The following is a 19,407-nucleotide window of genomic DNA, read 5'->3' as shown; positions in this document are numbered from 1 at the left end:
CTCCTCATTTTAGTCCAGATTTCACTGAATTTGAAGGCTTTTTTCTATAGTTTATAATTTAAGGATGTAGTTGTCTCCTAGTTTCACAGTAGATGCAATTTTCAGTCTTTTTCTTACAAAATCTGGGTAATTTTCAGTTGGCAACTAGAGAGGAATAAAAAACATCTGTCCTCTTCAGTTCTGTGATCATGAGTTCTATGTAGGAAGTAAAATCAATACAATTGATGACTGATTTGAACACAAATTCTCAATGTGAGTAATAAGCTCCCAAAGGTGTTCACTGGCTGTTGGTGGAGGTGAGAGGGATAAAAAGATCTCAGATGACACTATGGTTGTGGTCCTCTAAGGGGCCACAGTGTACAAACACAGAGCACCTGTGAGGTTAAAATGTCATGTGGGGAGGGCTTTAGGGAAAGAGCATCCAAAAGTCTCCTTGGGGGTTGACAACGGTACAAAGATTGAGAAACAAAGCATTAGGAGGAGGATTGGGGAGAGTTAAAACTAGGGCAGCTTCCAGCTTTTGACTTCGGAACTAAGTGGATAATGGGGTAGAAAAAATGTAATTACTCTGTTTAAATATTAAATAAGTCACTAATTTGTTTATTATGTATTCTAAGAAATGTTTAGGGACCTTAGTGACTACAAATGATGAGTTAAACACATATCCATGTATTTCCAGTCTACCACAAATTCAGTTAAATACATACGCGTACACACACACACACACGCAGTTCAACAAAACCTGGTGTACAATATTCAGTAAATAGTGAAACATTAGAAAGTCATCTCTCAAAAGGGTACTCTCCTATATTGTCGGTGGGAATGTAAACTGGTGCAGCCACTATGGAGAACAGTATGGAGGTTCCTCAAAAAACTAAAATAGAATTACCATATGACCCAGCAATCCCATTCCTGGCCATATGTCCGGGGACAACCATAATTCGAAAAGATACATGCACCCCAATGTTCATGGCAGCACTATTTACAATAGCCAAGACACGGAAGCAACCTAAATGTCTATCAACAGAGGAATGGATAAAGAAGACGTGATAAATATATACAATAGAGTATTACTCAGCCACAAAAAGGAATGAAATTGTGCCATTTGCAGCAACATGGATGCAACTAGAGATTATCATACTAAGTGAAGTAAGACAGAGAAAGACAAATATCACATGGTATCACTTATATGTGGAATCTAAAAAATGATACAAACAAACTTATTTACAAAACAGAAATAGACTCACAGACATAGAAAACAAACCTATGGTTACCAAAGGGGAAAGGGGGTGGGGGAGGGATATATTAGGAGTTTGGGATTAACATATACACACTACTATATGTAAAATAGATAACCAACAAGGACCTACTGTATAGCACAGGGAACTATACTCAATATCTTGTAATAACCTATAATGGAAAAGAATCTGAAAAGAATATATATATATATATGTACAACTGAATCACTTTGCTGTACACTTGACACATTGCAAATCAACTATACTTCAGTAAAACATATATAAAAAAAACTCTCATATTATTTCTGAACCATAAAATAGTATAAATGAGTCACAAAATTATAAATTCATAAAGCTGAAGACAGACACACACAAGTGATTTCTTGATGTAACTGTTGTTTTAGTTTACAAAGGAGCAAAGAAGACCACTAATTATGTTGGATGATTCAGATAACTTAGAAAACATTTCACTAATTATAGGAAACTAGCATATAAGGCTTTTTGAGAATCCTTCAAGGTCTAGGGTTTTTGATTTACTGCACTGGGTATGTACTATGTATTCATTCAGCGAGTGTTGAAAATTTGGTTATTGTGTCTATGCTTTAAGATGGCCTAGGTGAAATCAATGTAATCATATTTAAAAATGAGTAAAGAACTGTAGCTCTAAATGATTATTTTCTTAAAATAATGATAAAGTAAAAAAGCCTTTAAAATTTTTACCATATTGTTTTAAATGTAACAGTTGCCAAGAGTAGCAGCTACAAGTCTGTTAGCTATGCATGCTGAAGCAATGAGTTTGAAAATAAAATATATTCCTTTGGCTAGTTTGTATCATACTGTGTAAAGCTAATGTGCTACAAAGCAATCCCAAGTACTTCTTATACTTCATACAACAAGTGTATGATTTATAAACAAAGTATACAGTAGGAAAATAGACCAACTAAGCTCAATACAGACCAAAGAGTCTGCAAGTTTTCTTCTTTGAAATTGAGTTTTTTTCTTAATGTATTATACCAAAGACTTGCAACACAATACACAAACCATTGGCCAAATTATGGTATTATCTGAATTCAAAATACTTAATAGCTAAAGAATTAGAACCAGATCTCATATTTTCATTTTTTTCCTGCAAATCATAGCACCAGAATTTATTGTGCCACATTTGGTTTACAATATGCTTTTAAGGCAGCAATACTTCCTCTTTATTTTTTAATAATATATTTCATAGGTCTTGAATTAATAAAACAAATACTAGTAAAATTGCTCTTGTGGAAGGATAAAGCCCTGAGCCCTGCTATCTAAGTCTCCTCCTCACCCTTTAGTTCTTCTGTTTCAAACATGTACATGGCAATCTGCAGACAGTAATGTTCCTTAGAACACCAACAGTCCGAGGGCATGACTCCAACAACCTCCGCGCTAATGAAATGGAACTTCTCCGGGCCAACACATATTCATCCAGCTCATCATAAATCACAACCAAGTGGAAAAATTAAATATTAACAATCAAAATCCAGATTTTGAAAGGTGTTGTGTCATACCCTAGGTAGTCATCTGGCCTGTGAGACATGTAAGGATAACTTTTAAAAGTACAAAGTAACTCCTTTAATCCTTCGCATCTTGTATGCAGTAACTGAGTTTTAATCCTACAGCATAACTACCCTTCCAGAGCATCTGACATACACTATCGTTTTATTCTCACACAGTCCTGTGAGGCAGGAGTGGCAGGTATGATTCTCATTCCTTAGATGACTATACACATAATAAAATATATATATATATATATATATATATTCACTTAAAACCACAGAGCTAGGGATCATGTCTGGTTTGCTTTGCATCGTACAGTTGGTATCAACTATCCTACCTCCATATAATAGGCATCCAATAAATGACTGGTGAATGGGTGAATGAGTGAATGAATAACTAAACAGGAAAATAAGTTCTACAGAAGTTGTGTACTTGGTGAAGGTCTCAGTATTGGTTAGTGATAGTATCAAAGCAGATATAGATAGACTGATAGCTAGATATATAGATAGATGATAGAGAGATAGATAGATAGTAGCTAGATGATAGATAGATATAGATAGATGATAGATGATAGATATATATAGATGATAGATAGGTGATAGATAGATAGATGATAGATAGTGCCAGCATATATTTTCAGTTCTTTATTTACTTCTGCATATATAATCTATTTACTACTTTATTTCCTACTAACTAATCATATTCATTTTCCCTTTTCCACACCCTCTTGCATCCCTCAACTTCCTCACACTTGATCTGGCTACGTTCCCCAATGTCCTTTTTCGTATCTGAGATTCACACACGACCACTTTCTGGAACTAGAAATTTAATTCACATAAAAGATATAACTAACTACAGACTAAACTAATGCTGTAAGTGTGATACTACAACTAAATCATTTTTATTATTTAATATGTGGGAAACATATCACTAAAATTAGACATTTAGCATGTATTTTATATCACTAAAGTAAATGTAAATAGTAAGAGTCTTTTATAGCTTTATCTTTTATATGTTTTGATAAAATCAAATCAAGAATTTATGCACAGATACAGAAACATATTTTGGGCAGATTTAATTAAAAGTTTTAGAAGGAAATAATACCTGACAGTGTTTTGAAAATAAGGGCAAATCTCTTTGCAGTGATTTGATCGATAATGACCGATCAGAGCTCCCTTCCGAATCCTGGTTTCATAATGACATGGTAGGTTCTGTGGGCACGTTTCCATCCACTCTGAGCAGAGCCTGACACTAGAGGGTCCGTCAACCCTGTCCCACTCTAAAGGGGGCAACACGGAAGATGCAGGATGACAGAGGCAGCCAAAGGCCGTAGAGAACTCTGCCCAGAAGAGTGATCTTTCCTAAGGGTCTGTAAAACACAGTCTTCCAGAGAATTCTTGAATCTGGATAAGGCCTCCTCCTCACGATTATTCGCAGTTGTCATACATAACACCTCTTTATACACGTCTACTCCGATCATAAACATATAAGATCTAGATGACCTGCCGTCCCCATCGGCTTCGCGTCCCCGTTTCCAGCAAGGTTTTCTCCACACCTTAAATTTGCATTTCAGACCGAGGATCTCAGTGGCTGTTACCAGGCTTCTTCTGTCCTGGGTTACACGGGATGCAGCTGACAAAGGGAGGGGCGGCCTCGATTGGCTGGGCTCTGGATGGACTGATGTCTATGTGATCTCTCACGGCAGTCAGGCGTTTGGAGCGGGGAAGGCTCACTTCAGTATTTCCTAGAGCCTATGAAAACAACTGGACATCTGCACAAACTCACACACTTACATCTGGGGTTTCTCAGCATCACTCACTGCAGAGTAGGGACCTCAGAGGGAGGAGGACAATTGGACAAAACCCTTCTGAAGAGCCAAAGCTCTAGCATTTGTCAGATTTCGCATCTATCCATATGGATGTTGGGATGGGAAACTTTCTAAATATGCCCTGGGCTTCACAGGTCTTATCATTGAAGTCATTTTAGCATTGAATTTACTTTTTTTATTTCTGCCTTTAAAAACTTCACTAGTTTTAAAAGATAGGTGTGCAGAGAGAAAAAGAAAAATAACAACAACGAATCTATGAGCTTTAAGGTAAGAAAGACCTAGATTCTATTGACAGCATCATTATTTGCTATTTATGGCCCTGGACAATTTCTTCAAATCTCAGATATCTCATTTTCTCATTTATAAAATAAACAGAAACATCTACGTTGTTGGACGATGGGGAATCATCTTTGTAAACTACCTTCAACTGTAAAATAAATAGTAGCTCCCCGTATTACTATTCCAAGCCTCATTACCTTACTGTCCTTGAAATTCTAATAACTGTGGTGCAGTGGTCATTCTTCTAGGTGTAGCAAAATGGTTTTGTATCAATCTATAGGATGTGAAGGCCTGATATTAAAGGTTTGGGGTTTTTTGTTGTTTTGATTTGTTTGTTTGTTTGCTTGTCAGCATCCTGCACTGGCCATGCTCCCCAGGTACACTGCCACCGTTTGAATAAAGGGGCCCCCGGTATCCGTCGTGCCCAGCTTCATGTGCTTGGTGTCCTGTCACCTTGGCCACAGCGGACTGAACCGAAGATTGGCATCTGAGTCCAAAGCAGCCTCTAAGGACCTCTTTATTCCAGGATCACTAACCGCTCCCTTAATCTATGGCCCACCTGGGCTCCCTCCTTAAATTCCAACCACCCCCAGAATCTCTGCCTGCCTCTGGGCTGTAATCTACCTTTGCCCCCATGTCATTTATCCGTTCCCAGCTTCCGTTTCTCCTCACCATTCAAGGGGCCTTTCTCTGCTGGAGCTCCCTCTTTCCTTACTTCCTCCCTCCCTTCTTCCCTTGGTTCATTCGTTCATTTGTTCCTTTCTTCCTTCCTTCCCTTTTTTCCTGGTCCTCAGCTCCCTCCACCTCCCCCCCGCCCATCCCCATCACTTTTCCTCCTGTGCCTTAGATCTCACCACCAGTTCAAGATGCAATTCTCTTTTCCCTGCCCTGGCATTTGCCCTCTAACTTGGGATAAGGTGGCTAGGGCCACAGTTCTTCTTGCTACAATTATTTATTTATTTATTTTGCTTTAAATATTATCCTTTTAAGTGAGTAAATTTTTAAAAAATTAAGAAAATAGTAGCACATTAAATATGAACTACTATTTCTAGCAAAGTGGTAGATGATATATTCTGAAAAATCCTTTCCTTCCCCAATACCTAGAAATGATGGGAAAATGACAACAAATACCTGTTAAAATACAAACCTAAGTCCACAAGAAAGAAAGGCAAATCCCTGTGGCCTAAAGACCAACAGGGGACTGAAAACAGATTGCTAAGTGAGTTATGAATGTCTTGGGAGGTTTTGCAGATGAGAAATTTACAGCCTTGGGTCCAGGGTCAGAGGGGACTTAGAACTGAAATACCTGCATGAGCCAAGACCCTTGGAGAACAAGCGACAATGTGGGTTTGGGTCTAAGTCCTAAGGGATCTTCACTGGTGGCATTGATTTGCATAAACAAACAAACAAACAAACAAATAATTTTTAAAAATACAATGCATATATTTCAGGAAGATGGAGAATGCTTCCCAAATGAAGATCTAAGATGCAAGAAAAATGGTTAGCAAAGAAACTAGAAAATATGTGGGTTACTCTAAAGCATTTAAAAAAATAACATCCAATAATGGGAGAAAGAAAACAATATATAATTAAAACACTGGACAAAAAATATGCAAATGGTGGAGGGATGGTAAAGGAGCTAAAGTGTACTAGAGTCATTTTTTTCCTCTGGGGGGAGTAGAAGTAACTATTAACTTTTAGATTTATTACTTAACGAAATATATATTCTCGAAACACTAAATTAGGCACTAAAATCATAGAAATAATATAATTTCCAGAATAATAGAGAAAGAAATGAAATAAAAACAATTAGATTAAAAAAAAAAACAGAAAAACAATTTGATTCAAAACTAATCAGGAAAGAGGAAAAAATAGAATAATAAATATTGAAAATATAAAACAAGATAGTAGAAAGAATTCCAAATACGTAAGAAATCAAAATAAATGTAAATGCATTAGTTAGCCAATTAAATGATACAGATTGTCAAGCTAGAAGGAAAAAAGAAAATCTAAATCCAGTTCTATGATGGTTACAAGAGATATAACTCACACATAACTCATAACCTTTAACAGAAAGATTAAAAATAAAAGGATGTGAAAAGTTAGATTGAACACTAGTTTAAAATTTGTCATGTAAGACAAAATAGACTTTAAAGCAAAAAAATATTATTAGAGATAAAGAGATTCACTACATAAAAATATAGGGGTTAAATCACAGGGCTCTCAATTCTAGCTCTACTGCTTACTGCCAAGTAAAGTTAATAGGTTGCTTCATTTTATTTTATTTACAAAATGAGATTATTAACTGTTACACTCCTGGGCTGTTACAGCACTCATGATATTGTGGGCTGTATATATGTGTTACGCAGTCATGGAAAATATGAAAGTGACATGTGAAATAGGTGAAGTTTGGGAAGCACTGGTTTTGAGTGAAAGGATATCGTATCCATTTCAAATAAAACGTTGATAACCAGAGTTCATGCCTGGTGACCATTAAAACTGTTAGCTACCCGTCCACATAATACTGCCAGGTTTATAATCAGCAGTCAGTTCTCCAACATGCAGATATAAACACATAAACACAGAAGATAAATAGAAACTTAAGAATCTGTTAGAAAATTCCCATTTTATATGTCTTGGCATAAAAATATAGTAACAATTTGACGGTCTCTCAAAACAGTCACCCTGCTATTTGATAGCTAATAGAGCACAGAGCATCCTTCACAAAGCTGGTCTATGTGGTAATTAGAGCACATCCAGGACAAAAGGGTGGCATAAGTGGCCCTTGAGGAAGCCCTCATATGCTGTGGAAATTACAGAGCATTGAAGCAGAGTCAGTCAGTGTCTTAGCAAAGGAGTGGGTCTCTTACACCCGAGCCTAGCCTGAATCCGAAGCTGGTACTTCTGGACATCGGTCATAGCTCCAGAGTGAATGCACTGCTCCTGGCCTCTGTGTCGAAAGCCAAGATCACAGCTACAAGCATATCCTGTACCATGAACAGGAACTGGAAGCCCAAAGTTGAAATTATTTTCTCTTTGAAAACTATTCCTAGGGAATAAATTGGTTGTATTTGAAAGCTGCTTTAATGTTGTCAATTCACTTTAGGATTTATCACCTATGTTATTTTCCTTGCACTTAAAAGATGTATAAACTTTATACCTTTCTAATAATCTATTACACTGAAGATGTGCTGTTAGCAGTACGTAATTTATCGATCATTTCTTGTATATTGTGGGGAAAATAATAATTAAGCAGGGAGAATTATGTTCTTATTTTATTTAACAACAGAATATTAAATTAAATGTGTAACTTCTTTTAGGATAATTAAATCAAATTGGAAAGTTATACTCACTTATACACAATCAGTTATGATTCAGACAGTATCACAAATAGACAATATCACAGACTAACATGTATTACAAGTAAAGTTATTAATATGGTTTGTTTTTGAGCTTTCAAAGATCTTATTTCAGCTTGACTAAGATACGATTTTACACCCTCTTCCAAACACACGCTAAGACTTATTTTTCTCATTAAAGAAAAGTTCCTAATTATCATTATCTACAATCTCCATTGAACATGCTCTTTAAAATCTTTTAAATGTTAAAAATGATCTAATTTAATCCTAAGAGAAGAAACAAAGCTACAGGGAAACAGATCTCTACAAATAACAAAAAAGTTACGACGTACTTTAAAACTCCATGTGTAGAGTAGTTATTTTTTCCCAATAGACAGACGTTGTCTCTAAGATCTAATTACAAATGATCATTTCAACAACTAACTCCCATCTTCATAAGATATCCTGGGTTTCTATTAAATTTTGAAAACTTTATTATAACTGACCATTTTTATTGTCTATTACACAGGAAGCATTTCTCTAATATTCTGCTGACCTTCCCAGAATTTAACTAAACATATCTTAGTAAATCTAAAATGAATTGACAGAGTAGAACAGTAAGGACAAAGCAGGCTGGAGCTGTTCAAACTGGACCAGCGCTGCTTCCCTTTAAAATGTCATCTTAAAGGTTTGCAAGGAACGCCCTCACCAGGAGAATCTCCTCACCTGTCCCGAGAGCTCTAACTGGCTACTCTAAGGACTGTCGTGTTACTTACAGTCATAGGTCAAGAGTATTTTGTTTATGTTACGGATATGGCGCAGTATAACAATTCAGATGCGTGGCACATTCAGTCATAGGTATACTAATAAGTATGGTTTAGTAATTTTACCATAAAGGTAGAGTGTTTTTAAAGGGCACATGGCACAGTCTTTCCATCTCTCTACAGCTTTAATCTAGTCACAGGAAATAATAATAGTCCACTCATCAGTCTTGGACAATTAAAACGAAGAAACGCCATAAAAGAAGCCACTAGAAGGTCGCCAAAATATATTTCCTTTCTCGGATATTCAGTATCCAGCATCTTTCACTGTGTTCCAGTTTGTTCTCTCCTCATCATCAAATCTCCATGTCATTTTCCTCTTTCTTTTTAGTACTTTTGTAGATCTCAGTAGACTTTGTTTTTCTATAGTACAACAGGCGAGCATGCAAAATTGTGTGGCTAGCTCTAAGAATTCCCTCTTGGTCACTCTTGACTATATTCAATGTCAGTAGGCATAACAATTAATAAGCATATAAAACGAAAGCTTCATTTGGTATTCTGAGCTGTTAATTGCTCAAATGATTTTGCAGTTAAGTATTTTTCAAATGCCATCACAAAAAATCCAGATTCTTTTTTAAATGGTATCCTGTATTTCCTTGCTGAGTTGAAGAACTATTGTGAAATAAAGGGCACTTGAGATTTTCTGTAATATTTTTCAAGCATAATTGCAATAATAAGATTGATTTTCTGGAAGATATTAACCTAGGCACTCATTCTCTATCACAATTTAAAATATCAAATAATTTAACCTACAATATTTTAAAATTCCCCAATGAATATAAGCATATTTCCTTCAGTATACACTAATTATTATGCCTAGTGACATCAACTGCCAGATTTAAGTAAATTTATGGTTGCAAGATTAATATTTGGGTATAGCAGACAACTTCTCTTAAAAAGCTCTCAAGTCTTTCAAACTATGAATGTAGAAAAAGATAACTGCTTTTGAAAATATTCTTTCAAAAGGAGATGATAAAAAGACCAAAAACTATTTGCATCAAAATTCACTTAGATATAGAAAGGCAACCTTGTAGATCAAGGCAAACCTTTGTCACTAACGTGAATGCTGCTGGGAAATTGTTGCTTTTGACAGAACTTCTAAAATTGTATAACATCTGAGACCAATTATAGGATTACGCTTGCATTTGCTTTTATAGCTTGATTTTGTATAAAACATCTGAAATTTGTCTGCCTGGAAAGAAATGGTTATGTGATAAAGGCGAAAAAAAATCAGAGCTATGTCATGAAAATTCAGCCTCTTTTTGAGGTGAACATCTTCTTTGATGTTAAAAAAAGCATAGAGAACTCAAAAACTCAACATATTCCTTCTGGGATTCTAGTATACGTGCATTTTTATCATCAATTATGCCACCTCTACTAATATACTTTGCATATTTTGTGGTTGGATAAGAAAACATTCTTCGAGGAATATTTAAGCCAATACGAAATTAAAATTGTAACTCACGTGCAGAACAAATCTGAAAAACTAGGAACTTCAAATCTTTATTGATGTTTATTATTTTGAAGTATTAAGTGTTGATTTTGTCCTGTAAGAATCATCCTAGAAATTACTGAGGTTTTAAGTAGTTTTAATCCGTGACAACAATTTTAGAAGAACTTTTAATTCTTTATATCTACAAAAGGTTAATTACCCTAATATAAACATTATAGTGTATGTTTTTCTACTATAGTTCCCTGTATACAGAAACTTTGAAAACATGAAGTATGTTTTAGGCTATTTTGAATGAAGCATTTAGAATGCATCTGGGGGGAGAGATGCCCTTTTTCAATTCACACAGAAACATATGGTTTAGCTGGTCCATCCCCAAGTGGTCAAGGTATTTTTTGCCTAATCATTATCTAAAACACAAAAGATTCAGAATATGGCCCATGAGTTCCTAATATTCTGAAAATGATCTTTTAGAGATTGATCATCCAAATATATTTGTATTTTTCAACCTATACACATCTTATAAGTGCTTAATTTTATTCGTCCCCCAAACAGGCTTTTTAGAGCTTTCTTTACAGCCTTTTATCTCTTAGGCAGAAGGATGCTGATTATCTAAAACAGAATTTCCCAAACTTCACTCAAAAACTATGCAACATATTAATGGATGTCCCTGTGAAATAGGCATTCCAGAATGAAATGACTTTGGTATGTGCTGGAATAAGCAAAGATAAACAAGTTGTTACAAGAAAGAACTTCTCAAAATGTTAAGAACAATAGTGTGTGCTATGAATCGTTAACAGGAAAGTGTAGCAAGCAGTGTTTGGGAAACACTGGCCTATATATCATACTGTGCAGACCACTGTTCATTTCAGATGTGCTTATCTTGACATTTTCTTGGTTCATAGCATACTTGGATAGAAGGAGTCAAAACCATACGTGGTATTTTAAGGGCCTACATACTACAGTTCTATATGATACGGATAAGATCAAGTCAGTGGTTTCTCCCTATGGTCCTTCAGGAGGACAGTGGACACTTGGCGGACTTTTAGGTACTGAGCACTGTCTTCAGGGGTTGCTACAGTGTCTTCTAAATCCTTTTAATTACTTCCAGATGAAAACCCATCCAAGGCAATGCATAGTAAAACATTTCCTGTGTCACAGGAAGATGTGAGTGAAGACATATACCTCTGAACAACACGGGTTTGAACTGAGTGGATCTGCTTATATGGGGATTTTTTCAATAAATATAGTACTTATACTTTCATTCCATAGATCTTTAAATTAACTAAGTGTGGGGAAAATTTTGTGTTCAGTTAGAGATCACAATATGTGGAATCAAAAGAACTAGGGTTTGAGTCTTGATTCTATCCTAACCGTTCAAGGGTCAGCTGTGCAGGGAATCAGGATATAAAAATAGGTTTCAAACTCTTAAACAGATTATAATCTCCTTGAGTATGCGGCCTAGATATTATACTTTCATGAAGTCTTGGAAAATAAGAGCCTTTACACTTGATAGGAACTCAAAAGTTTGTTGGTACCTCTTATGAAATGTAAATACATCTATTATTATATTGATCACATTTTTCATCTTTTATCCATGAACTTGAATAAGTAAAATTTTAAAACCTATGCAGGTGTTAGTTACTAAAAAAAAAAAACAGAAATGCAAAGGAGTACTATATTGAGAAAAATCATTATTCATAGTGTTATAAGAATTGGGAATATTTAAAGCTGAAGAGCCTGTAACCTTTTGATGTCATTTTTATTTTTCATCACAAACCCTCCTCTCAAGTTTTTACCATAGGGCTGATGATAGACCCAAAATAACTGTGTGTGTGTGTGTGTGTCGGGGGGGTGTACATGTGTGTCCGTGCACCTGTGAGGATACTTAGGGGGAAGAACATACATGAAAAGATGTAAGAAGGAAGACCTGCCCCTCCCATAGCTCATCTTACCCTCTTTGTTCCTCCTAAGTGTTCTAAGAAATCAAACATGCACCACATATGAAGAATCCCTGATCTAAAGTATGGGACTACAGGAAAATATTTCTTCACATTAGCTTCAGGGGAAACTTGTTTAGCCATTAGCTTAACTGACTGCATTTACATAATCCACTTACATAAAAATAACTCAGCTCAAATGTGCTCTAAACCACAGAGAAGGGAAAGGGAAGCCGGAAACAGGGAAATGCCCTCAGAAAACGGATTTGTCATTAAGAAATTTATTTGCACCCTTCCTAGGTCTACTCCGTCCCCACCACCTTCAATACATAATAAATGTTATATGAATCAAGGAGGCAAAAAATCTTCTATCTTCTGCTTCTTGTGATGATCTAGTTATAGTGAGTGTTGTCTGATACACTAGCATTTTCCCACAGAGTAACCTCGGCTCCAATCACTACTATGAAGTTCTTTCTCCTCCTTTGTATAAAACCGTAGTCCCTTGTTGTTGAGCCCCCTAAAATTTCTCTGTTCTTTGCTTTCTTCCTCAAAAATCATACAGCCAAATTTTTGCTGAAGATGCATTTCTGAAGAACCTGTTCTCCTGAAATTTCAAGAGAATGACAGTGGACCCACATATTATTCTCACAGTTGGTTGGTAACATGAATTCTGTTAATTAGTCATACTTTACAGCACAGGACTCAGGGTACGTGGCTCTACTGTGAACATAAAATTACTTCAAGATTTACGGTTTTGTAATTATTTAGTAAATTATTTTTAGTGGTTAAAAGTGAAAAAAGTCTTTGTTTAAGCCCTATTTATCAATATTCTTGCTAAACTGAATAGGTTTTGAAACATAATATCTTAATAATATTTCAATAGAAAGGAATCGATTATAATCATTTTTACCCCTCTATCCTAGCAGCTCAATATGGCTACATTCCTTAGCTCTTTTCATTCTTTCTTAAATTTTAGAGAACTTAATATCCTGTTAGGACCAGATGCTGAGACTATTCAAAATAGAGATAAAACGTTCTCTTAATGTCTTGATCGATCGGAATTGCTCCTGTAGAATCTCAGTGTGGCATTGTTAATTAACAGTAAGATAATTGGTCTCAGTTTGCTTCAACATGGGAGCTAGGTGCAGAGAAATCCAGGAAGAGGGAATGCCCCAGGATACATCATCAAAATGTGCGATCATAAAAGGCTTTCGGAATATTAGGAAGATAGTTGCTCCTGTTTTGAACATTTATATTTCTTGGGCCTCTCATCAACCCCAGAATGCCTTCAATGAAACTTCTACTTCTGGAAACTAGTTAAGAACAAATGTAAAACATGCCTTGTCCATACTGAGTCCTGCTGTACTGAAAATAGCGCCAGATTCCCGCGGTCTTTTCCCTTTCGGCAGGGTTATTCGCCTTGTGAGAACCAAGATAACTGTCGGTGATTTAAACAAACTTCATGCAAACTTCTTACATCTCCCCTACTGTAAAAGAGGGGTGTGTATTTTGTTATCACACCCACCTGAAGGCGGACCAGCTGCTGTGTGATTGAAGGCGAGATCAGCACACTACAGCCTAGGGGAAAATGCAGCCCACTCTCTGTTGTTCTGTAAATAAAACTATATTGGAATAGGACAGTGTTCACTTGTTTGCAGAGCCTCTGCACCTCAGTGGCAATGTAGAGCGTCGAGACAGAGATTGTCCTGCAGAGCCTGAAATACTTACTATGGGGCCCTTTACAGAGAGAGCTTTCTGACACTGGACTAAAGAATGCTTTGTGGATTTAATCACTTCAGAAGGAATTTTAGAGCAATCTCTAAAATATGACTCTGGTTACAGCCCCATGTTATAGTTAAGTACCAAAGAGTCCAGGCAACGTTACACAACAGTGAATCAACGCTGAACTCGCTCTAGTCCCAGTAGTTTCAATGAAATGTTTCTGCTACTTACTTGACCTAAACCCTGTTTGAGTGAGAACACTCAGGAAGCACGGTGCAGTTTTACCCGGTTTGCACACACAGTGGCATCCACTCACCTGGTCCTGCCCCGGGGCCGCTCAGATTGCTCGGACAGGAAGCTGGTACTGCTGGTCCTGGAGATGGCAGACACGTCGCTGACGTCACTGTCTGAGGATCTGGCGGAGACGCTGTCGCAGCTTCGGTACTGATCTGTATGTACGTTATACTAAGGATGGAAAACAAGAGCGCGTGAGCTCTCTCATCGGAGGCTGGCAAACAGAGACACACATGGTGAGGCTAACGGCTACTCAGCCCACATCAAGCAAAAGTGCACTTTCGTAAACATAGGTGTGGAGTCTAAAAGAACCCAAACGCTAGCATGGTACATGGGTTCCAGTATCACAACCCAGCCCCCTTCGAATGGTAAGGAGTGGTTTATAAGGACTGAATCGTAGAACGAGAGTGTCAATGCTTGGGTGGAAAATTCATTGAATAAATGATTTGCACATACTTAAGACCTCAAAATTGTATTATTTATTTTTTCTAGTACATCAGTTCCTCTTTCCTTGCCTGGGTTTTCGTCGTTGCCTACAGATTCTACTCACCTTCTACTCTATCCATGGGGTACACTGCTTCTATCTGTCTGTGCTTCTTGAGTCTAAAACTTATATTCAATTTACCTACACACTTTCCCTATTCTAAGACATCACATTCTCTCAAATGTAACCAAAAAACACATCTCTCTGCAAAAAAGCACTGACATGAAAGCAGAAGGATTGAGGCAAAGACTGGACTTTGACTTTCTTGCTATTATGGCTTAATTAGTTATTTTCAGGTTTAAACTATCAACTAAGTGTTGAAAGTAAAAAATGGATTCCTATTAAAGTTTCAAGATACACTATATCTCATATTTAAATGTGTCTTTATATTTGTCTTTAGTATTCATTACCTGAGGTCTTAGAAATCATTCGGTAAAAGATGAAAACTTGGGAAGGTTTCAAAGCAGTTAATCTACTCTTTTTTTCTACTTCCCTCTCTTAGTGCAAAGAATCACACAGTGGAGAGCTTTATACCGTCTATATTCTTATTTTTATATGTGTGTTTTAATCATAATAAATAGTAAGGTTATATAAGTATCTACAACTTTAAAATAACAAATATATACTTGATTTTCTATTGTTAGGTACTGAAAGGTAAGATAATATAACTTCTTATATAAAATAAAAAGAACACATAACTAAAGGGACACATGACCAAACATTGGGTATTTAAGTTTCTTATCAAGCAATTTAATTTTGCATTTATGTCCTAAGGTGTGAAAATATCAAATGTTTGCTAAACTTGTAGAAAAACTCATCCATCCTCTCTGCTCCATAGCAAATAAGTTTTAATATATCTAAAATAATCCAAACACTCTATTTCTAAAAATTTGTATAAACAATTGTCTTGCTAAAGAATACTAAATAAAATGGTGCTAAATTGTAGATCTGCATATACAAAAAGAACTATAAGACAATAATACTTTTTAAAAACTTCTAGAGAAAGGATCATGTTTATTTAATAATCTTCCAAGTGCTAGTAGTTCAGGCCTAAGGTATTTAAATGTTAGTTTTAATTTTTCATCTCTCATGTGTATGTTTTGGGCAAAGGATTTCACATCAAGCATGAAAACAATTTGAAATTCATAGAATAGCTATAAAATTATCTTTCCAAAGAATTTTTTCATAATTGCATGATCTGTTTTTGAAAGCCATATGCTTCATTATAATCCAAAAGGACGTGCATATATGCTATTATGTTCAGAACTGAGCTATTTATATAACTTCATGTATGATTTAAAATTAATATGGTTTATGATAAAGTAACATGATAATGTTTTACCACTAAATTCTTTCCTATCTGATAGCATGGTGCTGACTGACAGGATTCATTTCAGTAAGAACTGTTTTTTATTTACAGAATAGATGTAAAAAATATGCTCACATAGTGGAATCTGAATTTAATTCTGTTACTGGGGTACAAACATATTTCCTATATTACTTGTTTCTGAAACTATTTTGCTAAGTAAATATGTTATGTGATTATTATAATGTCTCCAAACATTGAAATGATAGCTTGTCCATGAGAGAATATGAATGAATTGGTTTCTAATACAATAAAAATTTACCCAGCTGTAAGAGATTTTCTGGCATGGCGTGACCCCAGCACAAATTCTCCCCTTATTTGGCAAATGCCAATAATAAGCAGTGTAGACTATAACATAAGAGCATGTGAGTGTGCATGGAATTATTTCTCCAACTAAACAAATCCTCCTTTTCTATAAATCATGTCTTCTCCTCCTTTTTGTCTATAGACTTTTGCTATTCCAGCCAAGAGATAAAACAAGGGATTTTAAAAGATTGTTTGTCATATTAAAAATCTTTCACATTGGGGTAAAGAATAATCCACCATTCTGACACCATGTCACAGTTTTCTTCACATTGGTTATTTGAAGGAACGGAAAGGCTTTTATACTCACTTTATACTACTATATCTACTTATTTTCAAAATCTGTTAAAAGTTTAAATAATCACTTTGACTTTTCATCAAGCATGATTCTTTAAATTTCCTATTTACCAATTAAATATTTTAATGCAAATATGTTAATTATATTTTGAGAAATGTAGCCTCCTCAGGAGAAATTTACACTGATCACATAGCAGGGAAATTTGTCCTTGATGTGAGGGGAAGCTCTAATAACAGGGCTGCTATTTTCATAAGTAATAATAAACTCTTGGCAGCTGCCTACAAAAACCATCAAGTCAATCCTGCTTGCTGTTCCTGGGTTACAGAAACACAAGTGCTCTTCAAAATGTGAGGCCTACATGCAAATTCACTCTCCAGTTATGAATTTTACTCCATCACCAAGGCATGCGACTCTGTCTAACATCAGTGAACAACCAGCACAGTGTCACATTTCAGAGATACGAAGTTTTGTGTTTTCTCAAAAGCCAAGTTAGTGCTAATTCCTTACTCAGGATGGAATTAGGTTCATTTAATACTTTAAAGGAGATGCCAGGTTTGAAACATCTTAGGAATTATACTACACGTGTCTGGTAATTCTTTGCCCTGAAGAAAATCTAGTTCTGTTGGTGTCTGGTTATAAATATTTTGAAAGCTATTAACCAAGTTCTAATTTGGCAGAATTTCAACTAAGGTGCATTGCTTCATCCAAAATGCCAAATGGATTAAAACACTAAAAATAAGTCAATAAAGGAATAAAGTTCAAAATGTAATGTATATTAAATTTATGAAAATACTGGTTCTCAACTATATAAATAAAAATAGATCTTTGTAAAGTAAATTGTAAAAAGGTTGAGATAAAAGGATAAATTTAAGAAAGAAAAAAATGCGAGAGGTTTAACTGGAGTCGCTACTGGAAAGTATTTAAAAATTTTATTGTAAGCATTAGGAATCTTAGAATTGTAGAGAGTACTTACCTTTTACTTAACATATAAAATTAAAAATAAGCTAATTATTTGTTATTTTATCTTATATATTTTTCCTGTCCTATAGACTTATGTTTTTAAAGATACCATATCTTTGATCTCACACTTATCAATATAATTTATAATAATTTTATTTATGTAATATAGTAGTATCAATGTATGCAGTAAGAGCAATAGTAATATATTTGAAAGTAATGGATTTTTTAATATTTAAATGCAATGAGAGAGGAAAAGGAAAAGAATGCCTGTGCAAATAAGGAAGGAATGACAGAATATGATAATTTAACTGCATGCAAATCAAAAGCCATAGAAGAACCTCTGAATCAAACTGGAGTCATGTGTACATTTCAGTGATGTCAGAAGAGGAACGAAGGGCATCTAAGTTCCAGATCAGGAGGTGGTGGGCTCACCACTCCCTAGAAAGGCTTTGTTAATGTTGGGAAAGCGCCTCCTTTCTTCTGAGGGGGCCTCAGTTTTCATGAATTTGGTAACTAAGAGAGCTGCAACTGAAGATCATTTTGAGGTATTTTCAAGTTCTAAATTTCTACCCATGAAAGAATTTGGAATCTCCCAACCAAGATAAACCTACTTTTCATTTCATTATGAATATGTGTTAGTGGTGATTTAGACTTCTAGGGCACTTCATTTTATAGTTTTTTTTTTTTTTTTTTATCAACGGATTAATGATGAGAGACCTAGTTCAGAAAAGGCTTTCAGTCTTTTTACACTGATTCTCTATTTATCTCTTTCTTGTTTCCTGCACTGGCTCTGCCTATCCCTGCTGTTCTATTTGACCTCATCCTTTGACATAATGCTAAGAAATCAAGAAAACATTTCCAGCTTTAAAGATCGTTTCTAAATAAGAACATGCAACAGTGGAGGAAGAAAACCTAACTTATGCTGCTTCCTAATTCTTACTGCATTTGTAGTAAAAGCAAGCAAAAATGATGATGATATCCATAAAGACAGACAAATAGCAGGTGAAGTAATAATATCATAAAGAACAAACTGGAGGAAAAAATATGTGGAGCTGGAATCAGCAACTCTATGCAACATCAAGATATTTTGCTTACTGATTTTTTTTTTCTTTACTGACTTTACTTTTTAAAATACTGTTTCAGACTCCTTGGGAGTTGAGCCCCGCTGAATCACAGCGACCTTGGACGTTGTCCAGTTGGAAGAACCCTTCTGCAGCTAAACTAAGATATATAGTGATAAGACGGCATCCAGCACATATGGCTCTATGGTGGGCTGGTGACGAATCAGATTTTGTCACCACCTCCATATTTTTGTGTTAGTCTCTGAATATCTGGCTATATAATGAACAACCTCCAATATTTAAAAATGAGTAGGTTTTTCTAGGTTCATATAACAAGCTAACAACGTTTTATTTAATTTTGAATTTCGAAAAGGTCATTACTTCCAAAAGGATTCTTGACATCAGATTAAAACACGGGTTGTCCTGTAGTGGCTGCTGCCACTTTTGTAGTATTCTAAAAAAAAGGTTTTTAAATAAACCAGATAATAAATTTAAAAT

At 35.4% G+C, this 19,407-nt stretch overlaps 1 protein-coding gene across 6 annotated transcripts in view; it reads right to left on the bottom strand.

Moving 5' to 3' along the window:
* Positions 1-19,407, bottom strand: part of RIMS1 (regulating synaptic membrane exocytosis 1) — a 469,742-nt gene that overhangs the window by 78,398 nt on the left and 371,937 nt on the right. The window contains exon 26 of one of the 6 annotated variants that reach the window (XM_061206793.1): positions 14,460-14,608. The exons of 4 other annotated variants lie outside the window; for them this stretch is intronic. In XM_061206793.1, coding sequence (XP_061062776.1) covers positions 14,460-14,608 — 149 coding nt within the window. Of the gene's footprint in view, positions 1-14,459; positions 14,609-19,407 lie in introns of those variants that run through there. One more of the 6 variants, XM_061206792.1, reaches the window with a different exon arrangement.

Source organism: Eubalaena glacialis, chromosome 12, assembly GCF_028564815.1.
Source record: "Eubalaena glacialis isolate mEubGla1 chromosome 12, mEubGla1.1.hap2.+ XY, whole genome shotgun sequence".
Lineage (NCBI taxonomy): Eukaryota > Metazoa > Chordata > Mammalia > Artiodactyla > Balaenidae > Eubalaena > Eubalaena glacialis.
The sequence above is the reverse complement of the archived record's forward strand: the minus strand, read 5'-3'. Positions and strand labels throughout refer to the sequence as shown.